Source organism: Zosterops lateralis (assembly GCF_965231275.1).
Source record: "Zosterops lateralis genome assembly, chromosome: 1".
NCBI lineage: Eukaryota > Metazoa > Chordata > Aves > Passeriformes > Zosteropidae > Zosterops > Zosterops lateralis.
Window position 1 is genome coordinate 127,863,628 of NC_139762.1, and position 25,488 is coordinate 127,889,115.

General features: G+C 40.3%; 1 protein-coding gene across 4 annotated transcripts in view; it reads right to left on the reverse strand.

The window, feature by feature from the left end:
- The window catches only part of GRHL2 (grainyhead like transcription factor 2), a 65,858-nt gene that overhangs the window by 4,733 nt on the left and 35,637 nt on the right, over positions 1-25,488 (reverse strand). For 3 of the 4 annotated variants that reach the window (XM_083880052.1, XM_083880051.1, XM_083880054.1), the window contains exons 9-15: positions 20,639-20,797; positions 15,042-15,129; positions 14,816-14,955; positions 12,788-12,819; positions 11,580-11,674; positions 6,138-6,223; positions 754-818 (exon numbers count right to left, since the gene is read on the reverse strand). In XM_083880052.1, coding sequence (XP_083736178.1) covers positions 754-818; positions 6,138-6,223; positions 11,580-11,674; positions 12,788-12,819; positions 14,816-14,955; positions 15,042-15,129; positions 20,639-20,797 — 665 coding nt within the window. The remainder of the gene's footprint in view (positions 1-753; positions 819-6,137; positions 6,224-11,579; positions 11,675-12,787; positions 12,820-14,815; positions 14,956-15,041; positions 15,130-20,638; positions 20,798-25,488) is intronic. The other variant, XM_083880053.1, reaches the window with a different exon arrangement.

Sequence of the window (25,488 nt, forward strand, 5' to 3'; positions counted from 1 at the left end):
CTACAGATGAGCTGCACTACAGATCCCTGGCAGACCCAGCTAGCTGCTGCTTCCCAAGGTACCTTGTATATGAGTGTTTTCCTCACTCTTTACCTCTAAGAGTTCCTTCTGTCACTTAGAAGCAAAACATGAGAAGTTTCACCTGTCTTTTCAAAAGCTAAAGAAATCCCCAGACGTAACAATGCCCTAAGCTAGAGTTACAGCTGAAAATAAATGATTGGTTTAAAATTATATTGCTACAATATTGTGGTTAAATAGAACTTAAAAAAAAAGTTGAAGATTTAGTTTTATGGCAAGGAGGAGAAGCCTAGCTATTCTAAAAGTCCAGCTGTGATGTTCAAATCTAAATTTATTCAGCTGAAACCCCTGCAACAAACACTGCCTGCCTGTCTTTCAGACAGTGGCCTACTCCTTCCTAACACTGCATTCACAGCAAAGGCAGCATCTCCCATGCTGGCCCTCTACAATGTTATTAAGCATATTGTCTACAAAATAAGACTTTATCCACATATCTTATCCACAAACTCTTTCTTCACTGTAAGCTTACAAACAGTGGTCAGATATGGATTGAAGATCCATGTTTTCTCTTCTGCCATCCCCTACAGTCTCCACAGACATGAAGATTTCACCACACGGCTACGTCTCCTGAAAGAGCTTGGCTGCCCAAACATCATGAGGCCCCAAGTATAACTGGAATCTCTAAGTAATTCTAAAAGATTCTGTAATAGATCCTTAGTTAGGTAACTAACTTACCCCTTTTTGCTCTTCTTATAAAGTTTTGCAATCTTTTCAACTGGCAGCCCATATTTCTCAGAGATCTGAAATAATAAAAATAAAAGAAATATTACTAAAGATGAATGAGAAATATAAAATTATCACCTCTTACTTTACATAAGACATTAAAACAAAAATCTCTGCAAATTTGGCAGGATAGCTATACAGGAAAGTCTGTCACATCTATATTATGCTTTCATTTAAGGATGACTTTTGGGGAGCAATAATCCTGAACAGCTTAATCAAAACCCACAATTGTCTCCATGCAGAAACTCAGATAGTATAGTTTTTATAGGGTATGACTCATCAGAACTGCCCCAGCATCTTCTAGTGCTCTGCTCAAGGAGTCAATGCTCTTCCCAGCTTCAGATTTTCCCAGGGAATTTCAATCTGATCTTTCTGTTGTTTCTTAATCTGATTTTTGGGCTCATGAAAGCAAAGGCTTCTCCCACTAGGGAGAAGGCAGACACATGGCGACACAACAGGAGCTGATGGGCTGATGGAACAACAAAAACACACATTTCTATTTCTCAAAGACATTTCAAGGTTTGTTAAGCTAATAGGACTCTCCATGATGGTACTTTGGTCCAAAGAGTATCTTCAAGGTACCTTTTATTGTGGGAGGGTTATCAACATCAATTACACAAGACTAAGAAGCTTCTGTGTTGTTGGGAAGGTGACTCAGTATAGTTACTATAGTAGTAAAATGAAAACATTATTTGGCTCACAAAACATCATCTGAGTGTATAGATAACAAGAGGAGATGTCACAGAGCAGTGTGTTATCAAGGTAAAGGACTTGTAAAATAAACTTCTTACTAAAGCAACTAAAACAATAAAGCAGAAAATACAGTAAAACTTTAGAAGGAATAACTATTTAGCTGACAAATTACCCATGCCAACAAGTACTTCTGGGATGCTTTGGTATTGCTTTGCAGCAGTGTACTAGTAACTTTTTTGGATGTCTATTCTGCAGTAAGTCTGTGGTGTGCTTATGAAGATGGTGTCCCTGGGGCCTTCATCTGAGCCAGGTTTGCTTTCCAAATTATGATTCTTCTTTGAGGGAACAGATCTCACAGTTCACACTTTAGGATTGTCCCAAAAGGCAAAATAGTTACAGAAAAATTACTTTTTTCCCCCCAGTGATTAATGTTCTGTGGTGCTCTACTGCCAAGCAAAGTAAGCTTCCAGCTCTTTCCAGGTGAAATGAAGTTGCAGCTAAATAGCTGACTACTTATCTTCTGCATTAGAGAACTGAAATGCGTAATTAAAAATCCATTTAAAGACTGGCAAACATCAGTCACTGTAAAATCCTTTCTTTGTGTTTGCATTCAGAGTTCTGTTGAGGAAAGGTATTTTAGGGAAGTACATTAAAGCAATTATTACAAAAGAGAAAATGGAAAAGATAAACTCAGCATTGAGGACAGATTCAAAGAGCCACAGGTTGAACACCAAGCATGGCTCCCATCCAGACAGCCAAGATTCTCTGAAAGGGAGAATAAATTAGCCTACACTTGTCTATATCACCTATAACAGTATCATTGTCACCTTAGCCCAGACGCAATTTTGTACTTAAAAACTATCCCTAATAATACACAAGGGTATCAGCTTGACAGGCATTCTAAAGCATAAACCCAAGATTCTGAAGAACCAATAAAACCTCTCTTATACTGAAAACAGTGTCCTCTGACTATTAGCATATATCACTGGCTAACAGAAAGTCGAATAACTGATAAGGTACAATAGACGCATCCACTTCCTAAGTTTTCCACCTAGCAGAGAACAAAATACAAACTGAACTTGGGTGGTATTTGCTACTTCAATTTTGCTTGCACCAGCATGTTTCACTCTTTCTTTATTCTTTATTATCCTCTGGCTTTGCTTATCATGAACAGAATGAGATCAGATAATCTGGTGTTGAATTTTTGTATCTGTGCCTCTGTTGTACCCCTAAATTTAAATTTTCATGTAAAGCAATAATAAAAATGGCTCCATTTCATCAGACAGTTGAAAAAAATCCTTTTTAACAGGCATTGGAGAAAAACTGGCAACCCAAAAGTGCAGCAAGTGTCACAACTTGAGGACGTGAACGTGAGGAAACAATCTTCTCTCTGGGTTATTAACTCTGAAGCCTAGTGACATTGTAAAGATCAGCACTTGAAGACACTTTTCACTGACTCCATGCAAATAAACAAGCCAAGCAAAACATTTCTTGCCAAGGAGGCTTAATAGCAGCTAATATACAGCATTCTGCACATTCCAGCATAAATCTTCCCTAGGATATTTGGCATACCTAACATTCATGCATCCCAAGTGTTGCTCAAAGCAGTTTGGGACTCTGGGACATCACTTCCTACATAAACCATGAGAGGCTGGGCTGAGAAAGCCTTGCCTGTCACACTGCCTATGACAGGTGTAGGATTTATACAACATGCAGGGATTAGGGAGCTTTGCGAAAGATTTCCAGCTGACTGAATAGGCACATTTCTCAGGAACCCCTGGGATTCAATCAATTATACCAAACAGCAAGCTGTGGAAGCAAGGCTTAAAGTAGGGGTATGAGAGAGCCTCCCCCTCAAAGTCTCCAGTACAAATGTGCTAAGTTCTGCTGCAGAATTGGAGAAAGCAGAGAGCAAGCATCTGCCTTGGCATCTCACTTAACACCCTCTTCTCAGGGTGTTTGCTGGCAGCGCAGAGGGACCACCACTTACTGCCAACTTCCATACAAAATGACAGGATTTCTCACCTGAACCCAAGCAGGCTACATTATATTTTAAAAAGGTATTTTTATTTGGAGAAATATTTTTCCTCATCATCTCCAGCACCCATTTGTCAATTTTTTGAGCAGAGATTTCTTTCTGTTGGGATGCCTTCTAAGTGGCACTGAAATAGCTGTCTGGGTGCTCCTTTGGGCTACAGTCCCCTGGCATGGCAGGTTTGTCTGATTGCACAAGCCACCAGAAATGCTCTCTGCTGGAGTCCGGAAGCCAGAAAGGGCAATATCTGGGCAGGTCAAGGCGTGTAGGAAAACACCTTTGCCAGATTATTTCTATTAAATGGTCTAGTCTGTTGCCCTACACTGGCTGGAAGATTACACATATAGTATCTAATAGTCTAAGCTAGCTCTACTGAACTCAGCTGTTAGCTTTTAATTATTGAAAGACTTTGGGAGATGCTTGAATTTCCCAATTTGAACTGCCTTCTGTAATTTGAATAAATATGTAATTTTGCACAATGTAAAAGTGAGGTACCTACTGAGATCCTGACTTTGGATCAGGCTGAAAGCAGGATGTAGAGCTGGTCAGTCACCCCATGTGTGTGATGTTTTGCTATTTTCTGTTGATCAGGATGACTAGTGAAAACGAAATATCTGCATCGCTTCCTGAGATGTGCTGCATTTCTGAAACCCAAGACCACTAGATATTTGCCAAAAGATATCTGAGAAGGAATCTAATTGTTAATTTGGAAAGGGCGTATATGTGAGTATAAAATAAACATAGGATCTGAGAAAACCTCTGAAATATTATATTAATATAATTAATAACAGAATTAATATAATTAATAACCATATCTGAAATATAATAATATCATAAATAACAGAAAGTTAGGAAAAAGTCAAAGATCAGGAACAGTGCCTAACAAAATGAAAAAAAGCAAAATCAGTAAACATAGAAGGAGGGTGTGACTGAGGATCACTGGAGCTCTTTCAGATCTGGGGCTCTGTAATACTCAAAGGCTCACTTCCTAAATTCTTAATACTGAGACTAGAATGGAGCATTTAGGATATGCACAACTACAAAACTACATGATTTGCTGCAATGACTGTAGAGAAAAAATTTAAGAATATGCACTTTGACAGCTTTTTGACAGCATTGTTTTATCCACAATATCTTGCCAAAGAGAATTTACAATTTTTGAGTGTGTTCCTTCCAGTGTACTGGGACATTTTGCAATAGATTAGATTTCTCTGGTGCCGAAAACATGCCAGTGAGTCAGCAGCTGTGCTGACTGAGGTATGCAGAAACCTTTCCTGCTTCTGCACCAACTTTGTTTTTGTTACATGGTGGCTGAAGAACAGGCATGGAGAGGCACAGACTACTGGAAATAAAATATTCATGCTAGCTTGAACAGATGTAGGATAATAACATACTTTTAACTCCCATACAAAGACAAGATCAAATTGTGTTGCAGCTTACCATGAATCAGACTGCTGCCTCTTCAAGCAAAGCCTGTTTTTTGTTATCCATGTGCTCTGCCTGACAGCTGAGCTCCAGTCACAGCTAACAAAGAGCATCAGCAGAAGGACAGTTAGGACATCCTTAGCGTGCCACTGACTCTCCTCAGAGATACCCTCATCTAAATAGGTGCTTTAAGCAACTTCACTAGCCCACAAATCTTTTTCTGCCTTCTGCTACCGGCCAAATATTGACGAAATAACTCAATCTTTACAGCATTAAAAGTGTTCAGTACATGCAAGCAGATACTGTGACAGTTTTAAGAGAGTATAAATATACACACTTCTAGCACTTGGCTGAGTTCTCTAGGGGACTCAGAGGGGCACTTCCATCCATTTCCATCTTCTCCCCTACATATAAACAAGGCTGGAAATCAACTCAGCATCCCACACGTCAATCTCACATTCCCTCTCTGAAGCAGTGAGACACGTGATTATTTCTTAACTCTTCTCTTACCAAATTTCATGAGCCATCAGCTCATATAAACAGGATTAAACCTGGAAATAAGCAGCTCTTATGATGAGAACTAATGGGTAACAAGCAAAAATTCAATCCAAAGAAACAGCAAAGAAGCAACTAGTAGGTAGGTCATGCTGTTAATGAGGGCTAGAGAAGGAATTTGAGACAACATATGAATGACAAGTCTGCACTGGCTCAACACCTGCCTCTTACATGCTGAACAGCAATTGCACAAAGGCCAGATGAAATTCCCACAGGAACGGCACATCCTTGGGCCTCTTCTTGGAAACCAGGCTGGGAATGTACTGATAAGCATTACAGGAAAATATTCAACAGGCTCTGAACCATCAGTTCAGAAAGAAGTATATCAGAAAATGAAGCTTGCACCTCTCTCCTTCCCTGACGCTGGTTAACTACTGCTAGTCCTCAAAGCTCAGGTCTCCAATAATCAGCTCTCTGATGCTGTTTAAACCCAGTAACTTGCTGACAACACTGAATTAGGAAAATGCCGACATTTCAGAGCTGCACTCCAGAAAGCCTTTAAGAAATGCTTTAAATGCACTTGAGAATAACTTCATCTTTATATTATGGTTTATCTCAATAATACACAGAAAGCCTCAATATTTTCTTGCCAAGAAAGACAAACAATGTGAGTACATCGGATACTTACAGCTTCCATTAGTCCCTTTACTGTGGGTGATTTCAGCATCAAAGCATCAAACACCTCATCTGTCTCCTTCCTCACATACAAAAGCACTGAAATAAAAAAAAAAAAAATCAAACTTGGAGCAGGTTCAGTCAAATGCATAGACATAATACCCCACACTGTATAGGAAAACAAATATTAATCCATGACAGATGAAATGAAGCACTGAAGATGGTTTACACTTAAAAAGATGTACCTTTAATAGCATCACTGATTTAGAAATGGACAACACATCATAGTTGCATTGAAAAGACAGTATTGAAAAATCAGCAAATGTAATCTAATGTGAAGAATCTCCGTCTTCCAGAATCTAAATCTCCCTTTACAGAAAGAAGCTAAAAAGCACTGGGGCCTTGTGCCTTGGTAATAGGACAAAACACACAAGCTAGGTCTCCTTAAAACTCTGTCTTGGCTTGTACCTCTCCAGGCTTCATCTAAAAGGCTGGGAAAGGACCTTTAAAAAAAAAAAAAAAAAAAAAAAACGCAAGTCTGGGTTGCCTTTAGCTGTGCTTTTGAATGCAAAACCAAAGAAAAGGTAAAGAAACAGCTGTCTCTGACATTACCATGCAGATGACTGCAAATGGCCTGATCAGTATGAAAATAAACACTGGGGAAAATGAGTTCAAAATAATTTGAGACTTTACAGGGGAGACATTTAAGAGCACAGCTGGCAGGGAAACATTTACCAGTGTGCCCTCCTGCTTAGGTACTCAAATGCCATTTCTGTTCCTTTTCCTCCCTCAGATGCTCTGCTAGCTGTTAGTTGTCCACAGGCACAGTGCCCTGCCCTCTCTAGCTTTCCTCTTCTCCACACTTGCACAGGTAAAAGGAGGAACCTTGCTATAACATGGCAAAAGCAAAGCAGACAGGTACAAAGCATGTAAGCATAGACACTATAAAAGTGTTTTAGGCATCATCTCAAATGACTGATAAGTAACAGGTTAAATAAGATGTTCTGCAATTTATTTTGTTTCCTAAATAAAGTGCCTTTTCAAATAGCACTGCTGCACATGAGGTACAAATACACATCCATTGTCATGTCTGTGTGACAAATTACATTGGTAGCTTTTTTTTTTGGTAGATAGAAAAGGCCATCTTTTGATACTGCAAATTCTTATGGTCCAAGAGATATCTTCACCAGGTAACTCAATAGATGACGTGCAGATGAACCAAAAAACATGATGGCATTTTTCATACAGAAGTACTTGCGTAAAAGTTAATTCTCAGGCCCAAACTCTAGTAGGATAGACTTGGGCCTATTTGCAGAGAATTGTAGCTTCTTTGCCCAAGTTTTGAGGTGACTGGAAAAAAATCATAGGCGGTTTAGTCCCCTGACTTGGCCTACAAACCGAACATGCAAGACAATGTTGGGTTTTTTGCATCTTCAATTCAGAATTACGAGCCACAAAACTGCTATCACAGCATGCAGAGCCACATCCTTTTCACCCATATTTTGGCAGTCCTAGGGGCCTGGCCTGAGAACATCCTGACAACTTTGGGTCACAACTTAAACTATCAAAATGTAAAAAAAAAAAAAATTCCACACCGGGAGTTAAATTTTACCATGCCTGGTATGTTTAATCTCATGAACAAGCACTCACTCAATGGGTTAATTTTACCAGTACTAGATATTAATTTAGTAAATCTTTTCCTTGTAACTAGAGGGTTGTCCTGTAACTCCTGGCTTTACAAACATCTGGAGCTCTGCCAGCCTTAACAATTACAAATATATCTGAAAGGAGAAAAAAATCATTTGGTCCAAGGTTAAACTTGGGTATGTTATACAATCCCAGTGCTGAGCTTTACATCTCTATTGTGCTTGGTGTGCCAGGCAACATTATACACACAGAGAGGTGGGATAAGTAAGCACATAGGGGGTTATTAGGTTTTTCTTTACCCTGACAGGTGTGAAACTCCTGGCTTTGATTCAGTAGAGCACTTTTCCACAAAAGACTTGTGGTGACAGTGATGCCTTAGGAAGCCCCTGTCTCATCCCTGCCCTTATGCCCTCTTACTCTGGCTTGTCTCAATGAATTTTCCTGGATAACAAACTCTCTCAAACAGCATATGTGACTGAAAAAACAACCTTTTTTTGAGTTATTCTTCAAACAGATTGGATCCCTGCCTCAGTGTACAATGCAGCCCCACAAGCCTTCATGCTGTCAGAGCAGCAGAGAGACGGCCACAGTGGGAAGCACAGCCAGAGGGGAGGGAAAAGGGCTGTAAAGGCTCCACTGCACTCAGCAGCAGCATTGCCACTGAATGACTGCGACCATGTAACACAGCTCATCCTCTGATCCTACTGTCACCACATTCATAGCATCTAGATGGGCTCACTCTAACAGTACGAATTACAAGATTTGGAGGGGAACAAGAGGGAAATCTCATACAAGGTAATGAGCTGTTTTTGCCTGAAAATTAAAAGATAAATTCTAATTTGTCTGGTCTAGTCCCCAGTCTTAGTCCTTAACCTTCTTGCCACCATTAAAATCCACTGCAAACCTTAATATTCTTTAGATGTTAAAAAGAATTGCAAAAGGTGAGGGGAGATAAATTTGTCCTTAGTTACTTAAGAAATAGCCCCAATACAGCAAACTGCAGAGAGGCAAACAGCCTTTGCTCAAGGCAAGGGATGTTGTTGCACCAGTGAGACTTTTGGAAACCAGGCCACTGAACTGAGGATTTATGTGTGAATGCAGAAGAACAATGTTGGATACTGCTTTTAAAATTGTTAACGACAATACATCAGGAAAGATGAAACTAAAGACACAATGAGACAGTAAGACTTGGGGCATTAGGAAGGTCTGAGCCTGAATACTACCAGTGCTGCTACTAGCACCCTATGAACAATGACTACAGTCTCTGTTAAGTAGTCTCTGGATGGAGATGTACATTTTAGTCAAGGAAAGAAGAGCTGGTAGCCGTATTTTGGGTTTCCTTTCTCACATTTGGAGTTCTCATTATTGCCCAGGCACAAATTCCCTTGGATGGCTCTCAACCTCCTGATTGTTAGGAATCCAAAATGTTTCAGAGTAGTTTAACATGACTTTCCTAAGAGACGAAAGCCAGACAAAAGATTGCTTTCTTGAAACTGAGAACCTCAGGACTGGAAATACACCTGATCTATATCTCAGCTGCTGGATTTATAATTAATGGGAAACTCCCTATGAAATCTGAAAGAGAAAGTGGTTTGAAAACTTACTGAGAACTCAAAATAGGAAAAAGCCAAGTCTAGCCAAGTAACTAGCTGTGATGCACATTTGGTACAGATTAACATACTTCACATTTCTGTGTTAGGCACTTGGACTTCCCTTAGAGGTCAAGGAGATGAAAGAATAGAGGCAGCTACCTGAGTGAGAATATGAATTGTGTTTGCAAATCCCTTCAGACTTGTTCTCTTGAAGGCTGTCCCTTAATATTTTTATTTCCACCAGTGTTACAAGTAGGTCCAGTAGGCAGAGGTGAGGCCACACAGTTTCACTTCAGTTCTTCAGTGGGGCTTGGACATCTCACTGGCTGCTACTTACCTGCACTGCTCTGCTAATGAGACACCTTGAGATTACATTGCTTTTAATGTATATTTTAATGTGTATTTTCTCTCTCAAACATTACACCTGCACCCTATCTATACCTGCTTACTGATTCTGCTGTACCAAATGGATCTTGAGAAAAGAAGCTTCTAATATGGGAATGCTGGGGAAAAAAAAAACCCAAAACATTTTAATACCCAGTGAGTTCTCTGGCAAAGACAGAGTTATCAAATGGGTAGATTCAGCTGAGCTGCACACCATCAGCACAATCCCAGATGCAAGGTTCCGGATGGCAGGAAGTTCACCAGAGCAAAGGCCACACTGGAAAAGCCTTGGCCTCCAGCCAGCATAGTCCAAGATGAGAGAAACACTGAACAGGAAGGGGATGGGAAGAGAGCATCCTCAAGCTTCTCTGGTTCTGTGCCTCTCCTGGATTTAATCATTTTACATAGTTTCGCCACCAGCTGAGGGGGTTTTTTTGCTTTCTAATCTTATCCTTTAAATGCTTACAAGTCCTGGATGATATCAAAATAACTAACCACAGCAAAGGGCAGGAATAATCAAAGCAAACCAATACCTCTTTGCAGGCAACTTTCTAGGCTTCCAGCTGGGAAACCCAGGTGAAATTGTAGGAAATGACAGTTCTTTATGTAGCCCTCATGGCTGTCACCTCCTGCTTGACAGAGCTCTGCTAATGTGAATTTCGCCAAGGTCTTGAGTCAACCAAATGCAAGTCCATGGCCAGTGCTGACCTCACATAATTAATTTAAGATGTAATTAAAAGAATCATGTTCACATTTATTTCAAGAAGATAACAGTCTCCACCCTATAATCTTCTGTGCTTCCCCTGGGTCAAGCACACCACCCTAACCAACACAGAAACTGCAAATGTGACCTTGTGGGAAGTCATTTCCATAAAGCCTGAAGGAGTCTTACAAATGATTACAACTAAGAAAAATCCAGCTCACTTCTGTACCTTGTTGCTTTGTTGTCTCACAAGCTGAAGGGTGAACCTCAAAATACTTGCAAGTTTTAGTTACTTAAGTTTGTAAATAAATTTACATGACAGAACTCACGAGACTGAAGGAATGACAAATATTCTCCAGGGTGTTTAACTGTGACAGTGTAAGAAGTTTTCATGGGCGGCACTGCACTGAAAGTAACTGTACACAAACAGACTTTGTGGACAAAACCACCTTCACTACAAAGTTTAACAGCTCAGCCTAAGCTGTTGCTTCACTATTTTTCAACTTGTAGCAGACTGGAAAACAGTAGTTGGTAGAGCACATGAAATGCAACTGTAATAATACCCATCTGGGCAGTAAAAAGAGTTAAGGGATACAAACACTTAAACAATTCAGTTACATGTGCTGGAATATGTCTTTCCATGTCTTATATTTCTAATAGGGTAGGAAATATGTGAGATTTTATTCCAGCCAATCTAAGTCTGCAGTCAGCAGGAGCTTGCCTGTTAAGGTCTCTGTATTTCACTCAATGCATCTTGCATATTTGCTTGTGATCCCAGACAGAGCAGAAAAGATGAGCAAAAGTTAAAAATAGACCATCAGAGATTTGCTACTAGAACTTCTATGAACTCTGTAGCTTGGCCAAGAACCAAGTAACTTTCTAGCTTTTTTTCTATACACTTGTGTCCTGATCCCTTCTTGAGAGAGCATAGTTCTTTTTTTTTTTTTTTTTTTTCTTTCAAGTAATTTCTAGCATTTGTTAAAATGCCTCCTTACAGACTGGCAGATGTGAAATCTCTTCTCCCATCTACCTATATTTGTATTAGCACCCTACAAGGGACTTTGTCCAAGCCAGCTTGAGGGTTTGAATCCCACAGAATGATTTTTAAGTGCTAAGAATTGACTGTTACCTCTTTTCAGACCTTCTTCTTTGATTTGTTTCAAAGGCGAGGGACCAAACTCTTCCTCCACAGGCCGGAACATCCTTTTGACCAGGACACTGCTACTAGAATATACAAAACAGGGACCATGTCACAGTAAACTGTGCTCACAGCAGAAGAGGAGACAACAGCAACAGTCACAACTCACTTTGTACTCTGGCAAAAACACCCATTAGCTATTCAAGTAGCACCAAAAGCAGAAACTGCAAAGATTTAGCTTTTGATGCTTATCTGAACTATCCACGCCTCTTAAATTGCCGAGACTGACTGACTGGGACAGCTGACAGGAAAATATGTTCCAATGTTACACACTAATTTGAAAACTCCAAAGGGCCTTAGCTGCTTAAATACTGAGGGAAGGGGGTGCTCATTGCTTGATGCAATACACCTATTTGTTTCTCAAATTCCATTGTAAACCTCATGAAGAACATTAGTTTCAAAAAGAAATAAAAAGGGCCTCATGTTTTCAAGAAAGACTGCAGACTGCAGTTGCTCAGCCCCTCCCTACCACAGGTCACTATTTTCAGGTTTATGGGAGTGTAGTCATGTTACTCCAGAATCTCAAGACTTGAGGGTGTTCACTCAGGGATTCAAGCAACTTAAAAAGCATGGGGCTGGCACACAATGTGGGCTGAAGTTCAGCCACCCATATTAAACCCTTATTTAATGGCATCTCTAACTGTTAGAGGGACTTTCATCAATTCTCCCAGTCCCTCCAAAGTCAGATAGGGGGTACTCCCATTTCCAACATTCCTTCTTCCCTGGCCCTCTGTTCTCTTTCTGCCTTTCTCTTCTGGCACATGGCCCATGGCCTATTCCCTCTGCAGTTCCTGTATTTGTTGCATACATGTGTGTGCACTGTTAAACAGCTTTCAGGAATGCAGTGAAGTTCAGTGCTTCAAAAAAAATTCCTGGTTTTTAGAGTATTTAAGAACCTTTATGATTACATAGATGATACTTCACTGTCAAATAAATTGTCCTGTCTCCGTACTGAACCTTGAGACTCTTTTACTTGGAAATGTATTAAAACACAGACATAAAAAGCAAACAGTTTATATGGGAGAATATGAGGGAAGGGGGACAAAGGGAGTCAGTTTTATCTGATTTCATATTTTGTATTGGCTTTCTATGAGTTCAAACTGTTAACTGCAAAGCTTGCGAAACAATAAATATCTTACCCTTCTCTCTCGTCATCTGTATTATAGTAAACCTAGAAGGATGGAAATAAAAATCAATTATTCCCAAAACTCAGACACTTGCTTAACAGAATAACTTCAAAAGGGAGAAAGGACAAGTGTTCAGCAATTTGTCATATGTTTAAAATCCTTTTCCTTCTATAAAACACAAACACCTCTAGTTCTAACTGTCATCTGGAAGAAGTGTGGCTTAGAGAAATTGCTGTTGATTATCATCTAGTGGAAACATATCGAAGTTTATTTGAGAGACATCACACTCTTCCCTGGCTCATATAATTTTCCCAATTATTTTACAATACTGTAAATCAGATCACTACTCACCTAAATTACCCCTAATACAGTTTAAGCCACAACACTCACAAGCTTTTGTATGTATTTAATACTGACTGAAAATCTAATTAAACTATGAAGAACAAGATTAAACTACAGGCCTAACAGATATACAATGACTAATGGTACAGCTGAACATTTTTTGCACAGGCTGTGGGCAGAAGCCCAAGTCCAGGTTTTGTGTAAATCCACGTAGTTCAGAGTCACTGGGGCCAAATTTTCAACAGCAGCAAACGCAGCTGACAGTAGCAGGCGAGGCATAAAATCATAGTCTGTTGTCCAACTCTTTACAGAACAGTCAGCCAAACTCCTCATAACATGTCCACATTGCAGGTCTGCACCAACAAGTGCACCAGCCCTGCAGCTGCTGAGCTGCGGTGCAAGCACAGGGCAGAGGCACAGGACACGGCAGCCGCTCCTGCTGGGCAGGGTAAGCCACCCCAGGCAGGTCTCCAGCACTGCTGCTGGCAAGACTCAGAGCACACTCACCTCTCACTGGGAGCCTTCACTTCTGAACCTGGGCAATGAAAATAGCTCAGAGGTGTGTATGTGCAAAGCTGAGGTCTGTAACTATGAGTTACAGCAATAAAAGACATGGCTGAACATTGCCTAAGAGCTAGGAAACGGAGATATCTTCCAGTTAGTTTAGAGAATTATTTACAGGATTATATATACTAAGGAATGCTTCCACCGACTCCTGTTTTGAAACCAATCCACATTCTGATTTAAAAGCCATGAGGACAGAAGGTACCCAACACTGATATGTGAGTGGGCGTCTTTCCAATTTGGGAGAGCAAGCCAGTGACAGCTGCGATTACAATGTCTGCGCTCTTTGTGCTTTGCTCAACCACAATTCTCACCGCTTCAAAATAATTGACAATTCCAACACTCAGTTTCATTTAATCTTCCTCATTTTACTATTTTTCAGCTAGATGCATATTAAATTTCCTCATCAACTATTTGTCTTTATAAACACATACATAAAGGTCTCATTCTACTCCGAGATGTTAATAAATAACACGTTCATGGTAAAAAAGTTGTCAGAGCTGACCCTCCAGTTCAGGTTTTCAACTTCCCAGCAGGTGATAAAGTAGAAAAGAGTCAAGTCAGGAAAGACTTCCTCAGGTTTATTAGTGATAATAACTGCAAATACTGAGTATTAACATTAGTATGATGGAGTTTTACTTGGAAGAATGAAAATTTTTTTTCAAGGAATTTCCAGATCTCTAGGTGATGCCGACAGAAAATGGGTAAGTTGTTCAGAGACCCTACTCTTGACCTTCCTTCCTACACGTGTAAGAACTTGGTCTTTGTTTTCAGCAGTGACAAGGAGGGGGATCTCTGCTACCACAAGGTGGCACTTCATTTCACCAAGCCAAAGAGTGCACTAAAAACCAGATTGTATTTCAGTCACAAATCAACCTTATACTTAAAAGCAAAAGAATGACGAAACTGAAAAAAACCCAAACTAGTCAGTTGTCGAAGAAATATAAACTCCTTCTTCGCACCCAGAACACAGAGAGGTACATCCTACTTAAGTGTTGCGCCAAAACTGCATTTACCAAAATGAGAGCTGAAACAAGCAGCCCTCAGGAACCGTGATTTTCTCCCCTAAAACCTGCCCAAGAGCAGAGGCAGCCAGGTGGCAAGTGGGCATCTGCTCATCTCATTATTTCCTACCTGTCCAGTTCTTTGCAGGTTTCCAAAGTGAACATCCGGTATGAAGAGAACTGGCTGGGAATCCAGGTCAGCCATTGTTTTGAAGAAGGTGATATCACTCTTTTTCTGCAGAGGGAGTGCACTCAGCTTCCCTTCAGCTCCTAGGTGAATCACAAAGCACAGGGTTGTGAAAGGAGGCATGTTAAGCATGACTTAGCCCCAGACCAGAAAGGCCCACTTTACTCACCATTATTACATGAGGTTTGGGATGCCTGGCCTTTGCCTTTCTTCCTGTTCTGCTTTCTCTCTTCATCTCGGATTTTCCTTTCTGCTCCCTGATGCAAAAAAGACAACTCATAGATATCAGTCAAAGAGGAACCACTGTGAGTATCGTACTCTGCAATGCCTGGAACTACAGCAACAGACACACACAAATGCTAAAAGAGAAACTGGTTATTTCATTGAAGACAGATCTGTCCAGTCTATTGGGAAGGTACCAGGCTTTGCATGGATCACCTGTGCCTGAGACTCAAATGGCACATCCAGTAGCTCCCACAGCTGCAGAGAGCAAGGGGAACGTATCCACATATTCGTTTGGAGGAGTCAGGACAGGCAGTGTGCAGTCTGTAGCAGGACTGATGCCAGCACAACTTATGCAAAAGGGCATCCCAAACCCAGTGTCTCTGCAATGGACAGAGTGCTCAGGCCAAATATTTTGTCTATGTGATGGCATAAAACACCTGCAGGATTGGTATAATTTTACACGTCTGTGCTGAGGTCTTCCCTAAACTCTCCTCCACTCACTTTGTCTGGAGGTGGCATTGCTCCACTGTAGCCAGCTGTGCAGAGCCTTTGAGAACTGACAGTCCAAAAAGGCTCTGCTGACAGCTTCCCAACATTGCAAGAGTTCTTACAGAAAAATACATGCATTTCAAACCAGGAGAAGCTATCCAGAAATAGGAAAGCAATGTAGCACTGCCCTATTAGGCACCAGGAACTACTGGGAAGTTGCAGGCTTCTGTTACGTAAATACACTCTCAACAAGTTTAAAAAATAAAACTTGTTATTGACATAAAAAGCAGCAACACCTCCTTTGAAGTTCTCGTAATTTACTTTATAAATAATACCCATCACATTGTGAAGGGTAATGAAGATCCATATGTTTCCAGACAGTTGGCATGCAAGACCACAGAATTTTTTTCCAAATTAAAATTAGAAGTTTCTTGAATAGAAAGGGAGGGGAGGGAGGTAAGGAAAGCAAAAAATATCCACTCAAGATGGCAAAATTCACACATGAGTCAATGAACCAAGTATAAAAAGAGTGCATGGAAAGATGTACTCCTGGCTGCAATCTATCAGTAGATTCCAAGAGGCTGAAAGAACTGAAGGAAGAAATAGCTCTTAGGAAAACATGAAAGTGTCAAACAGAAACACTGCCTCCAGACCAGGTCCCGGTCCAGTTGTCACTCACCAACCTCAACTGCAGAAGCCAAGGGATTCAGAGTTGTGCACTTATCAAAATTGCTTCTGAGGTACATTTGTAACCTTTAGGCCACCTGTTCTTTCTAAGAAAGGAGGAAAATTACACGTCACAGCCACTGTGTGGCAAAAAGCACATCCTGAAAAACCTGTGCTGCACAAGGGGCTCTGCCAGGTAGCCACAGCCCTACCTGCCACCCAGTGCTGCTGCTCTGCTGCTCACAGAGAATGGGATGAACTACCAAAGTATTTCATACACAGTAGCAAGTGTCAGCCTTTTATACATAATAAAGAGTATATGTTTTCCTGATTTTCTGTAATATTCTTTTAACCATGAACTTGGTGATGCTTCACAGCTTTCTCTTCATTCATTCAAGAGAACACACCCCAAGATCTCTGGGGTGCAGGCAATCCCTCAGCTGGGCAGCCATTTCCATCCACCAGTGTTTATTTCTGCCACAGCCACTTCATAAACGTGGCAACTGCAATACCCACAAAACTACCTACCAGCCCTTCTGAACTTGGAGCAACCCACATGGTCAGCCAAGTCTACAGGATGGACATCACCATCACAGGCATGAGACCACAAAATGATTTTTTCATACTAGAGCCTTTCTGCTGCATAGTTTTGACAGCTGAGCCATCTGACACATACCTAATAAACCACAGTTGGCACATCTCTTTAGGACAGAAGAAATAACCCTCTTACAGGGACTATAAACTATGCTGTGATCAGTGAAATAATGAAATGAGTTCTTAATCTTTTAATTGATATCTGGGCTTTGTATAGATGCAAAGAGTACTTCTGCTACTAATCATTAAAAAAATCCAGCCTATGAATTTCAGCTGATTCAAAGTATTTTCTTCCTAATTCTTCAATTCATATAAACTTAAGTCTTGTGTTCTAGCTCCAGCCTGACAAAGCCCTTGCCCTCATAAGGACCACTCCCATGACCACTCTGATGCTCATGTGTACACTTGCTTCTAGTTCCAGGCTAAAACATTCCACATCTCGTTGGGAAGGCACATAGACATTAGCCTTCATCTCTCCAAAGCTGAAGATTAATGGCCAATTAGAGTTGGTCAATACTCTGTGATAATCCATTTTCTCTATGATGTTCCACACCAAAAACAAGGATGTAAAGACCGCGTATATTCCAAAGAACATGTATTTTTTTCAGATTAAAGAAAACTGGAATAATTTATTTTATTTTGGATCAATGTTATGGTATTTGCCAAGTCAAGTTCTGCTTCCTTTCAGCAAAGATAATCACATGTAGAAAATAAAGTTTCTTCAAGCTCTGAAGTCCTAGTTCTTTCATACACAGTGGCTAAAGCATCGTGCAATATATAAATAGGTCTGGTAGCAAGTTTCCCTGACAACCTACTTAGGGAATAAAAATTATATATTCTTATAATGCAACATCAGTGATCTGCACATGATAAAAAGACTGCAAGGGAAGAGAATTAGCATTGAGAAAACAAGATGTGGACTGTAACAAATGCTTTGAAGACTGCCTACAGAAAAACAAACATGGACAAAAGATTGGAGAACAAATAGGGAGCATGGTAGATTTGTTAAGTAGCATTTACAGCCTTTGCAGCATTCTCTCCATACATTTATGTCACAAAGCACATACTGGATGTGAGTTGGAGTTGCTCTCTAGTTTATATGTGAACTAATATAAAAATCAAGGAATTAAAATCCAAGATAAATACATATATATATATATGTATATATAATATGTACCACTGAGCTAAACGCAGTTTTATTTCTTCAAAGATAACTCTTTCCACAACAGTTATGCTGTGTTGCAGCTACAAGATATTAATTTGTCAGTGAATGTTCTTAAAAACTGGACACCTCCACCGGTGATTTATCTAAGCGAACAAACAAATGCACTTACTGGTCCTAAAGTGGCACCACCATTGCAGAAACAAACATTTGTAATAACACCTCAGGCACAGAAGCATTTTTCTTCCATGTTTCAAAATGAAAAACATTTCATACTTAGGCACACTTAGGCAGGAGGAATTTACTGTGCAGTTCCACTAGTCCAGGTGATTATAATAAATCAGGTTCTTTTCCCATCAGCTTCTCTTTGAGGCTGTTATATGGGACCATAACAGTGCAGTTCATACCTTCAGAATTTATAGAGATCATTATACATTTGCTGGGTTTTTTTTTTCGTGTTCCTATAGTACCTCTTTAATTGATCATGACAGGGAGGTGGGCAGTAAATAACAGTCTCAGCTTCGTGGCCTTTCCCAGAGAGGCAGCAAGCTTTGGCCCTGTCACTGGAGGGAGAGTCACAGGCTAGCAAGAGAAACTGAACCTTTAGCACCACCTTTACCAGAGCCAGGGGTTTATTTTGACATCTTGGAAAGATAAGGATACCCGGCCACACCAGCTACCTTCCTCTGAGCATGATGAATTCTCCCAGTGCCACTAGCAAGTGGAAATTCTCCAAATGCTTATTTACTTACAAAAACCCTGTGACAAATGGATGTTGGTAAAGATCTGGCAGCATAAGTTTGGTAGAAGAATTAGTCTCTTACCAAGTGCCAATTTACCACAAACTGTCATGTGAATTGACCTCGATAATTTCCATTCACTCAAGTAATTTTCACAGCCGCATTAACTTCAAAAATTCTACATGTTTGTATACATCTATATTAAACAGATATATAGCCTATTATCAATACCCTTGAGCCCTTCAGTTCCCACTTCCAATACCTTTTTGATGTGTATAACACTTTAACTACCCCTGTGATCTTTCCTTCTACTTTGAGACAGTTTTGCTTAATAGACTCAACATTCATTTCCTGCTTTCTAGTCTGGATATTTGAAGCTCCAATTAAGCCAATACAAGCAATGAACATGTATTATTCAAAATCTCCACCAGTTGTACCTAGAGGTCACCCTTGATGAGTTTGTGCTCTGAATTTCCTTCCTTTTTTAAAATAAGTAATTTTTTTCTAATTGCTCTTCAGAAACAGGTAGATGAAAACGACTTGTTACTTTGATAGTTACTGAGCTTTTAACATCCAGCTGTAGCTTCAAACCTCTTAATATTTGACATTCAAAGCTACAATTAAAAGCACAGCATTTTGGCTGCAAGAAGACCTCGGCGCATACATTTACATTCATTACTTCCAAAGATTTTCCTCCACTAACACAACTGACTGATTAGCCCTCAAGATCTCGTTGTCAAGACAGCAACAAGGGAATGATCTGAACAGGGGGAAGGAGCTGCAACAGAGAGACCTGAAACAGTTGAACTCTTACCCTTTCCATTAAAAAGTTAATGTTACGTTTTGCCTGGGGCATGGCCTTTTTGGCTTTCTATTCCCACCTGTAGGATGGCAAGACTAATTTGGATAAATTTCCAAGTCACTTAAATAGATGTAGGCTCCTGAATTCCTGAACCTTGACTGGAATCCAGGCATCAGCTCCCCTACGAAAGATCTTTCTCAGCATGGAGAAAGTCATCAGCTGGCAAATGCTAAACAAAACTGAAAAGTGGTCACGCTCTCTTCGAAGAATCATCACTGACATTTCTGAGCAACTGTTTCTACCTGGTAATACACAGCTGATCATGACACTGTCTAATTCATTCAGGTGTGATCTATGTCTGGATGCTGAAACATCTTACTAGTTTCCACACAGTAGCAGTCATACCTAGAGCAAAAACACCAAAAGTTTGCTGAAGAGTGCGTGAACACGCACAAAAAATTGTCACTGAATTACAAAATGGGAATGGCTAATAGATTTTTGTATTTTACTTTTGATAAGAAAATCCTAGCAACACAAGAGCTTCTAAAAGAACTGTTTGTAAGCAAAGCAGGGGGAAAACCCCTCAGCTGCGTCACTGGAATTTGCTGTTTTCCACTGTGTCATAAAAGGGAGCTTGGCAGATCCTCACAGAAAAGTGCATTTTTTTTGTCAGAGAAACTGACATGAAGTTTATGTGCTACTTATCCTGACTGTAAGAGTTAGAAGGGATGACATCAGTAGACTACCACTTATGTGAGCCTGTGATCAGCACTGACCTTCCAAATAGAGATCTTTGCATTTGCACCTCCTGTTACTTTTTTGATATTCCAGAATCATGACCTATAACATGCTGTCTTTAAAGAGTCCAACTATTGCTCACAAGCTGAGGAATCAGGGCCAAAAAGTCTGCAAAGCAGTAAAATAATTACATGATAATCAGTTGGATTTGTGATATAGCTGGTCCAAATGCTATGATGAAATACAATTCTTTAAGAAAAGAAACAGCATTTAATTAGGTCTAAAATACAGCAACAATAAACTGCCTAACAAGATTCTTCCTTCATCCGTGGTAACTGCTTTCCACTTACCTTGTCACAAAAAACCTTGATCTGGCAGTAGGCTCGGTGGATGGGTTTATTGCTGCGGTTGTTGTAGCTGTAAGTATCGATCTGAATCATCAAAGGAAGCCCTTTCACTCCTTTTTGTGAGGAGAAGTCTGTGCTCAAGCAATTCACTGTGATGAAAATCTGTGTGCCAGAGAGATTATTTTTTAAAATGTGGTGCAAACAACAATTAAACTTCTGGAAATACATAAGAAATGGGAAAATAAAATAAAAAGGTTTTAATTCAGCTATGATTCACACTCTAGCAATTCACGCATTTATCCTCCACTTCTGTCCAGCAAAGACATTGCCATGCTGGGAAGAAGGACAAACTTGAAAGCCAGATATTAATGCTTCAGTTTAGATCAGAAGCTCACATTTGAAGTGAATCATTTGCTTAACCCAACTTACCATGCTTTGGTTCACACCAGAGCTCAGAATACATGAATTGGATCCTTTTTGGAAGAGCCAGACCAGACAAATATGTTCTAGGAGCACCCCTCAGATCCTCCAGCTGCTCACAGTTGCTTACTTCATGGGAACTGACTAAAGATAATCTGAGATCAAACCTCCTGAAACGTGTCTCATGTGGATGTCAGGTCTTTAGCCCTTACTTGTTCCACTCTACAAACCTACTCTGTATGTTTGCACTGTTTGTTAATACAGATAATTTTGGTTCATCCTTTCCAGCTGCCTTAGGTATGGCTTGTTCATTTGACAGCTCATTCAAATTCAGCACGACAAAGATAAACTCTACTCTTTTTTTTATTTTAAAAGTTTTCTTCACACTCTTATCAACACTACTGCTTTCTCCATCCCATCAATAGATACTCCTGTGTTTCACTTGAAGGGCCCTTCACTGTCTCTCCTCAGTTTTATAGACGCATCTCACCCTGTCTTTCAAACAGGAAAGGAATTTTTCAAATATTCATAAAACTACTCCCCACCTCTCTTCTCAGAAGTTCTCTTTGTTACACAGCAGCCACATAAGTCAGCCCTGCATTCAGAGAATCACAGAATCCTCTGAGCTGGAAGGAACTCAGAAGCATCATCGGGGTCAGCTCTTTAAGGTGAATGGCCCAACAAGTGATGGAACCCACTACCTTGGCATTATTAGCATCATGCTTTAACCAAATGAGCTAGCAAGTCTCCTGCTTGCCTGTGCTTTAGAAATCCATCTCTTGCTCTCCTTCTACAACAAAAACTTACAACTTGATAGCTACTAATCATCTCCCTCTCTTTAACTCAATTGGTACCATGGGACAAGGTGTGTCTCATCTGTACAGGACCTGGGAGAAGGGTCTCCCACCACCAAAGTCACCCAAGGACTATTTTGATGTAAAGCAAGCACTGTGAACTGAAATGCCACTGATAGCTTTCAGTCAGGGTAGTGTGCATAAAATTCAAGAGATGAAACTAAATTAAAAATCTAATTTTCAGCTCAGTGAGGAATATGTGCATTACATAATTATTTGGGACAATTGTGTATTAACCTGATTCTCCTTTTCACTTGACCTCAGTTTAAAAAGCAACAACAAAACACCAAACAAAACCCCAAATGTGTGAACCAATGAAAAGGACTAAGAAAACTGACAGTACGTATCTCCTGAACCAGGAGGATATGAAACCTGCTCCAGAAGACTAAGAACACTCAGGAAAGATCTCAAACTGGTCTCTCAAACAGATGCACACCCCACCGGGCAGAAGAGAGGGCAGCAGGCCCCTGGGATCTGTGAGGATTTCTGAAGGAAGAGCATAAAGAACATCCCCCCTCCACCCCCTCCATTCCACAAACAGGGGAAAAAAACCCAACAGTGTGAATGACCAGAATGCAACATCCCTAAGAAAGACAGCTGAGAATAAAGAAGGGCTCCAGTAGGGCTGGTGGGGGATACTTTACCCTCCTGGCAGAAGTTAACTTTACAGTCAGGGTCTTTATGATGAAGCCAGAGCAGCTTGTTTGCCTGACTGAGCTAATGGTCCTTCCTTTCTGCTTCTGATTGTATCACAGAGCTGCATTTACAAATGAAATAGTTGAACTTTAACTGCAAGAGAAGAGGGAGGCAAGGAAAGGCCCTAGGTGAAACTCTGATTTTGAAGCTGATAGTGTTATTTCTGTTTCAAATTACAAGCTGATCTCCTCAAGCTCCAAAGTGTAGACACAGTGAATACGCCTTTGAAATATGACAGTCTGAATTTTCACTTGCCTTCGGAATCATTTATAGTGCCAGGGCAATGGTTTAAAATGTGTGTGAACACACAACACACAGCAGTGGAACAAAGTCTAGCGTTTAACAGAACTTGACCTCCCTACATTTTAGCCCATACTTCTGCACAGGGATTTTCCAAAATGTACGTTCAAATGTGAGAAGACGTGCAGGCTTTGCATCTACCTAGCAGTTTGTACAGCTCCCACGCTTGCTGCACACTCAGCTGAGAAGCAAAAAAAGATCTTGCCCCACCTTAATCAACTCCATACACTGTGTCATCTCTTCACTGCCTCCACAATCACAGAGCAGAGTAGGAGCGGCTGGGGAAGACAGACTTTATGGTTTCAAGAGTCCCCATACAGCAATAACAGATTATTCAGCATGAATAACAGATAGATGCTGTAAGACTCAATATCTTGTCCTGACACAGTAATACATCAAGATCTCTCTGAGGAGCAATGATTGTACATTCATGCACATGAAGTGTACTACACTTTGTCATATCATTAGCACCTCACAGATAGACAGATGGATTTGAATTAACACAGATCATTCATAGTGGGGAAATTTTCTGTCTCCATGCAGTAGTCTATTAGCTTTCCTGTAAAGCACCACACTGATTTTGGATTTGGAAAACATGAGAGTGTATAGAGGGAAAGGGAAGAGGACATACGTTCTGTTAATTATTTTAGGGTCTTTTTTTCTGTTTGCAGTATTTAAGTTTTGTACCAGTGCAGCACACTGCTGAGGTGAAGAGGACCTGGAGAAACATCTGAACCCATGAAGGGGACAAAACTTCCCTTCTCTCTCCCCTGGTCTGACCAGAAATCACCTCCCCAAAGCAGTGACTCTAAACACCACTGATTTCAGCCATTTGCCCAAGCACGGCCTGCTTTGCCCTTTGCAACACTCACCTCCCCCCTCTTCCCAGCTCCCATCCGTAACACACGTACTCCCACTCTGACATATAAGGGGCAAAACTACTCCATGGGCAGCCACAAAAAGGAGTCCTTTGCTGTGGTCTTTTGCATAGTAGAATTAACATGGTTAGAAAATGTCAAGTAGAAATTACAGTAGCAGGAAGAGAAATCACTGTTTCCCTCCCAAGCCCTGTCTACACTTGTCTTAGAACTATATTAAATAAAGTGACTATGATTGTACCCGAATTCAGACACAACTTCTTTTTTTCCTGTACAAACTGGATTTCAGCAACGTTTTGCTATCTGGAACACATTGTACAATTGTCATTATAGTGATGTCTGTTTTTTTTTAATGTCAGCATATCTTAGATTAGAGCAATTAATGGCAGAGTTCCACCCATCTAGTCTCCAGCTCAGGTGGTGCCATTGGCAATTAAATACTAATTTGGAGAAACATTTGGTGCTGAGAAAGTTTTACAAGTAGCCTAATATAATGACAACTCTTCTGTTTGTTATAGAGCATGTCTAGAAAAAGCAGTCTTTTGGGGACAACACTCCTCCACGGTGTAGCTGCTATTATGAGAACTGCTGTTTGTTAAATACTGCAGCATAATTAGGGACACAAACACAGTAAGCTGCCTTAGGAGAAAGCAAGGCTCAGAAGTGCATTTCCCTTTTTATCATTTAATTCAGCCAACATGTCTCTTGCTGTGGTCTCTCAGCTTATACACTAAAGATCTACAGTTATGAAACTTCTAATATAAGCCTTTTATTACTATTTACATTTCTGCCTCCCATTGTCTCAGAAACTGCCAAGGGCAGAAGGGAGGGAAGAGTGTGTTATGGCACAAAATAAGAAACTTGAAGCAATTTCTCTACCGAATACTAGCAATACATAGAACCCAGGTGGGGTCTCTTAAAAGCCTGCTTTAAAAGGTTCCTCCCTCCAGACAGTAACTACAAAGAGTTAAATGACTCGTCTCTCAAATGACTAACATCAATCCCACCATTCCTCGTATACACAGAAAGTGTGGGTTTATAGTTTCTCCTACCAGCCGTTACCTTATAAATCCCACACAAAGGTAAGACCTTTGTTTTATTTCAATACAAATGTCTCCAGCAAATGTTTACACTACTCTTTTGAAGCTTCCTCAACCCACACCACACCCTGGCAACTACATAAAAATGCCATTTGCTTTGAATCCCAGATGCATACTTACCAAGCCATTTGTGTACACTGAATTTCAACATTATGTGCTACCACAGGTTAACTCTTCTCTGATATATACACATGTGTGTGCATGTCTCGCATCTATATATACACTCATATATATATGCACACTTGCACACACAGGCATGGTTTATTAAAGTAGCTGCCAAGTCTAATCCTACATAATTTCTGCTACTAACTCCCCCAAATGAAGCATCTTTCCCTTCAACCTTTACATTTTTAGAGTAGACATTAATTTCCTTCCTAATTAAATTAAATTTGATGTAACTTGAGAGGGAAATTTACAATTAAGGAAAAAAATCTTATACTAGTCAAAGCCTGTCCTAAGTATCACTAACAATGTTTAAGAAATATGAATTGTCACAATACAAATTACTGCTAGAGACAGTGCTGCTCTATAAGCTTGATTTTACCATTGTACCCACTAGAACTGGAGCTCACTTTGGCCTACAATATCCAAGAACCTAATCCTGC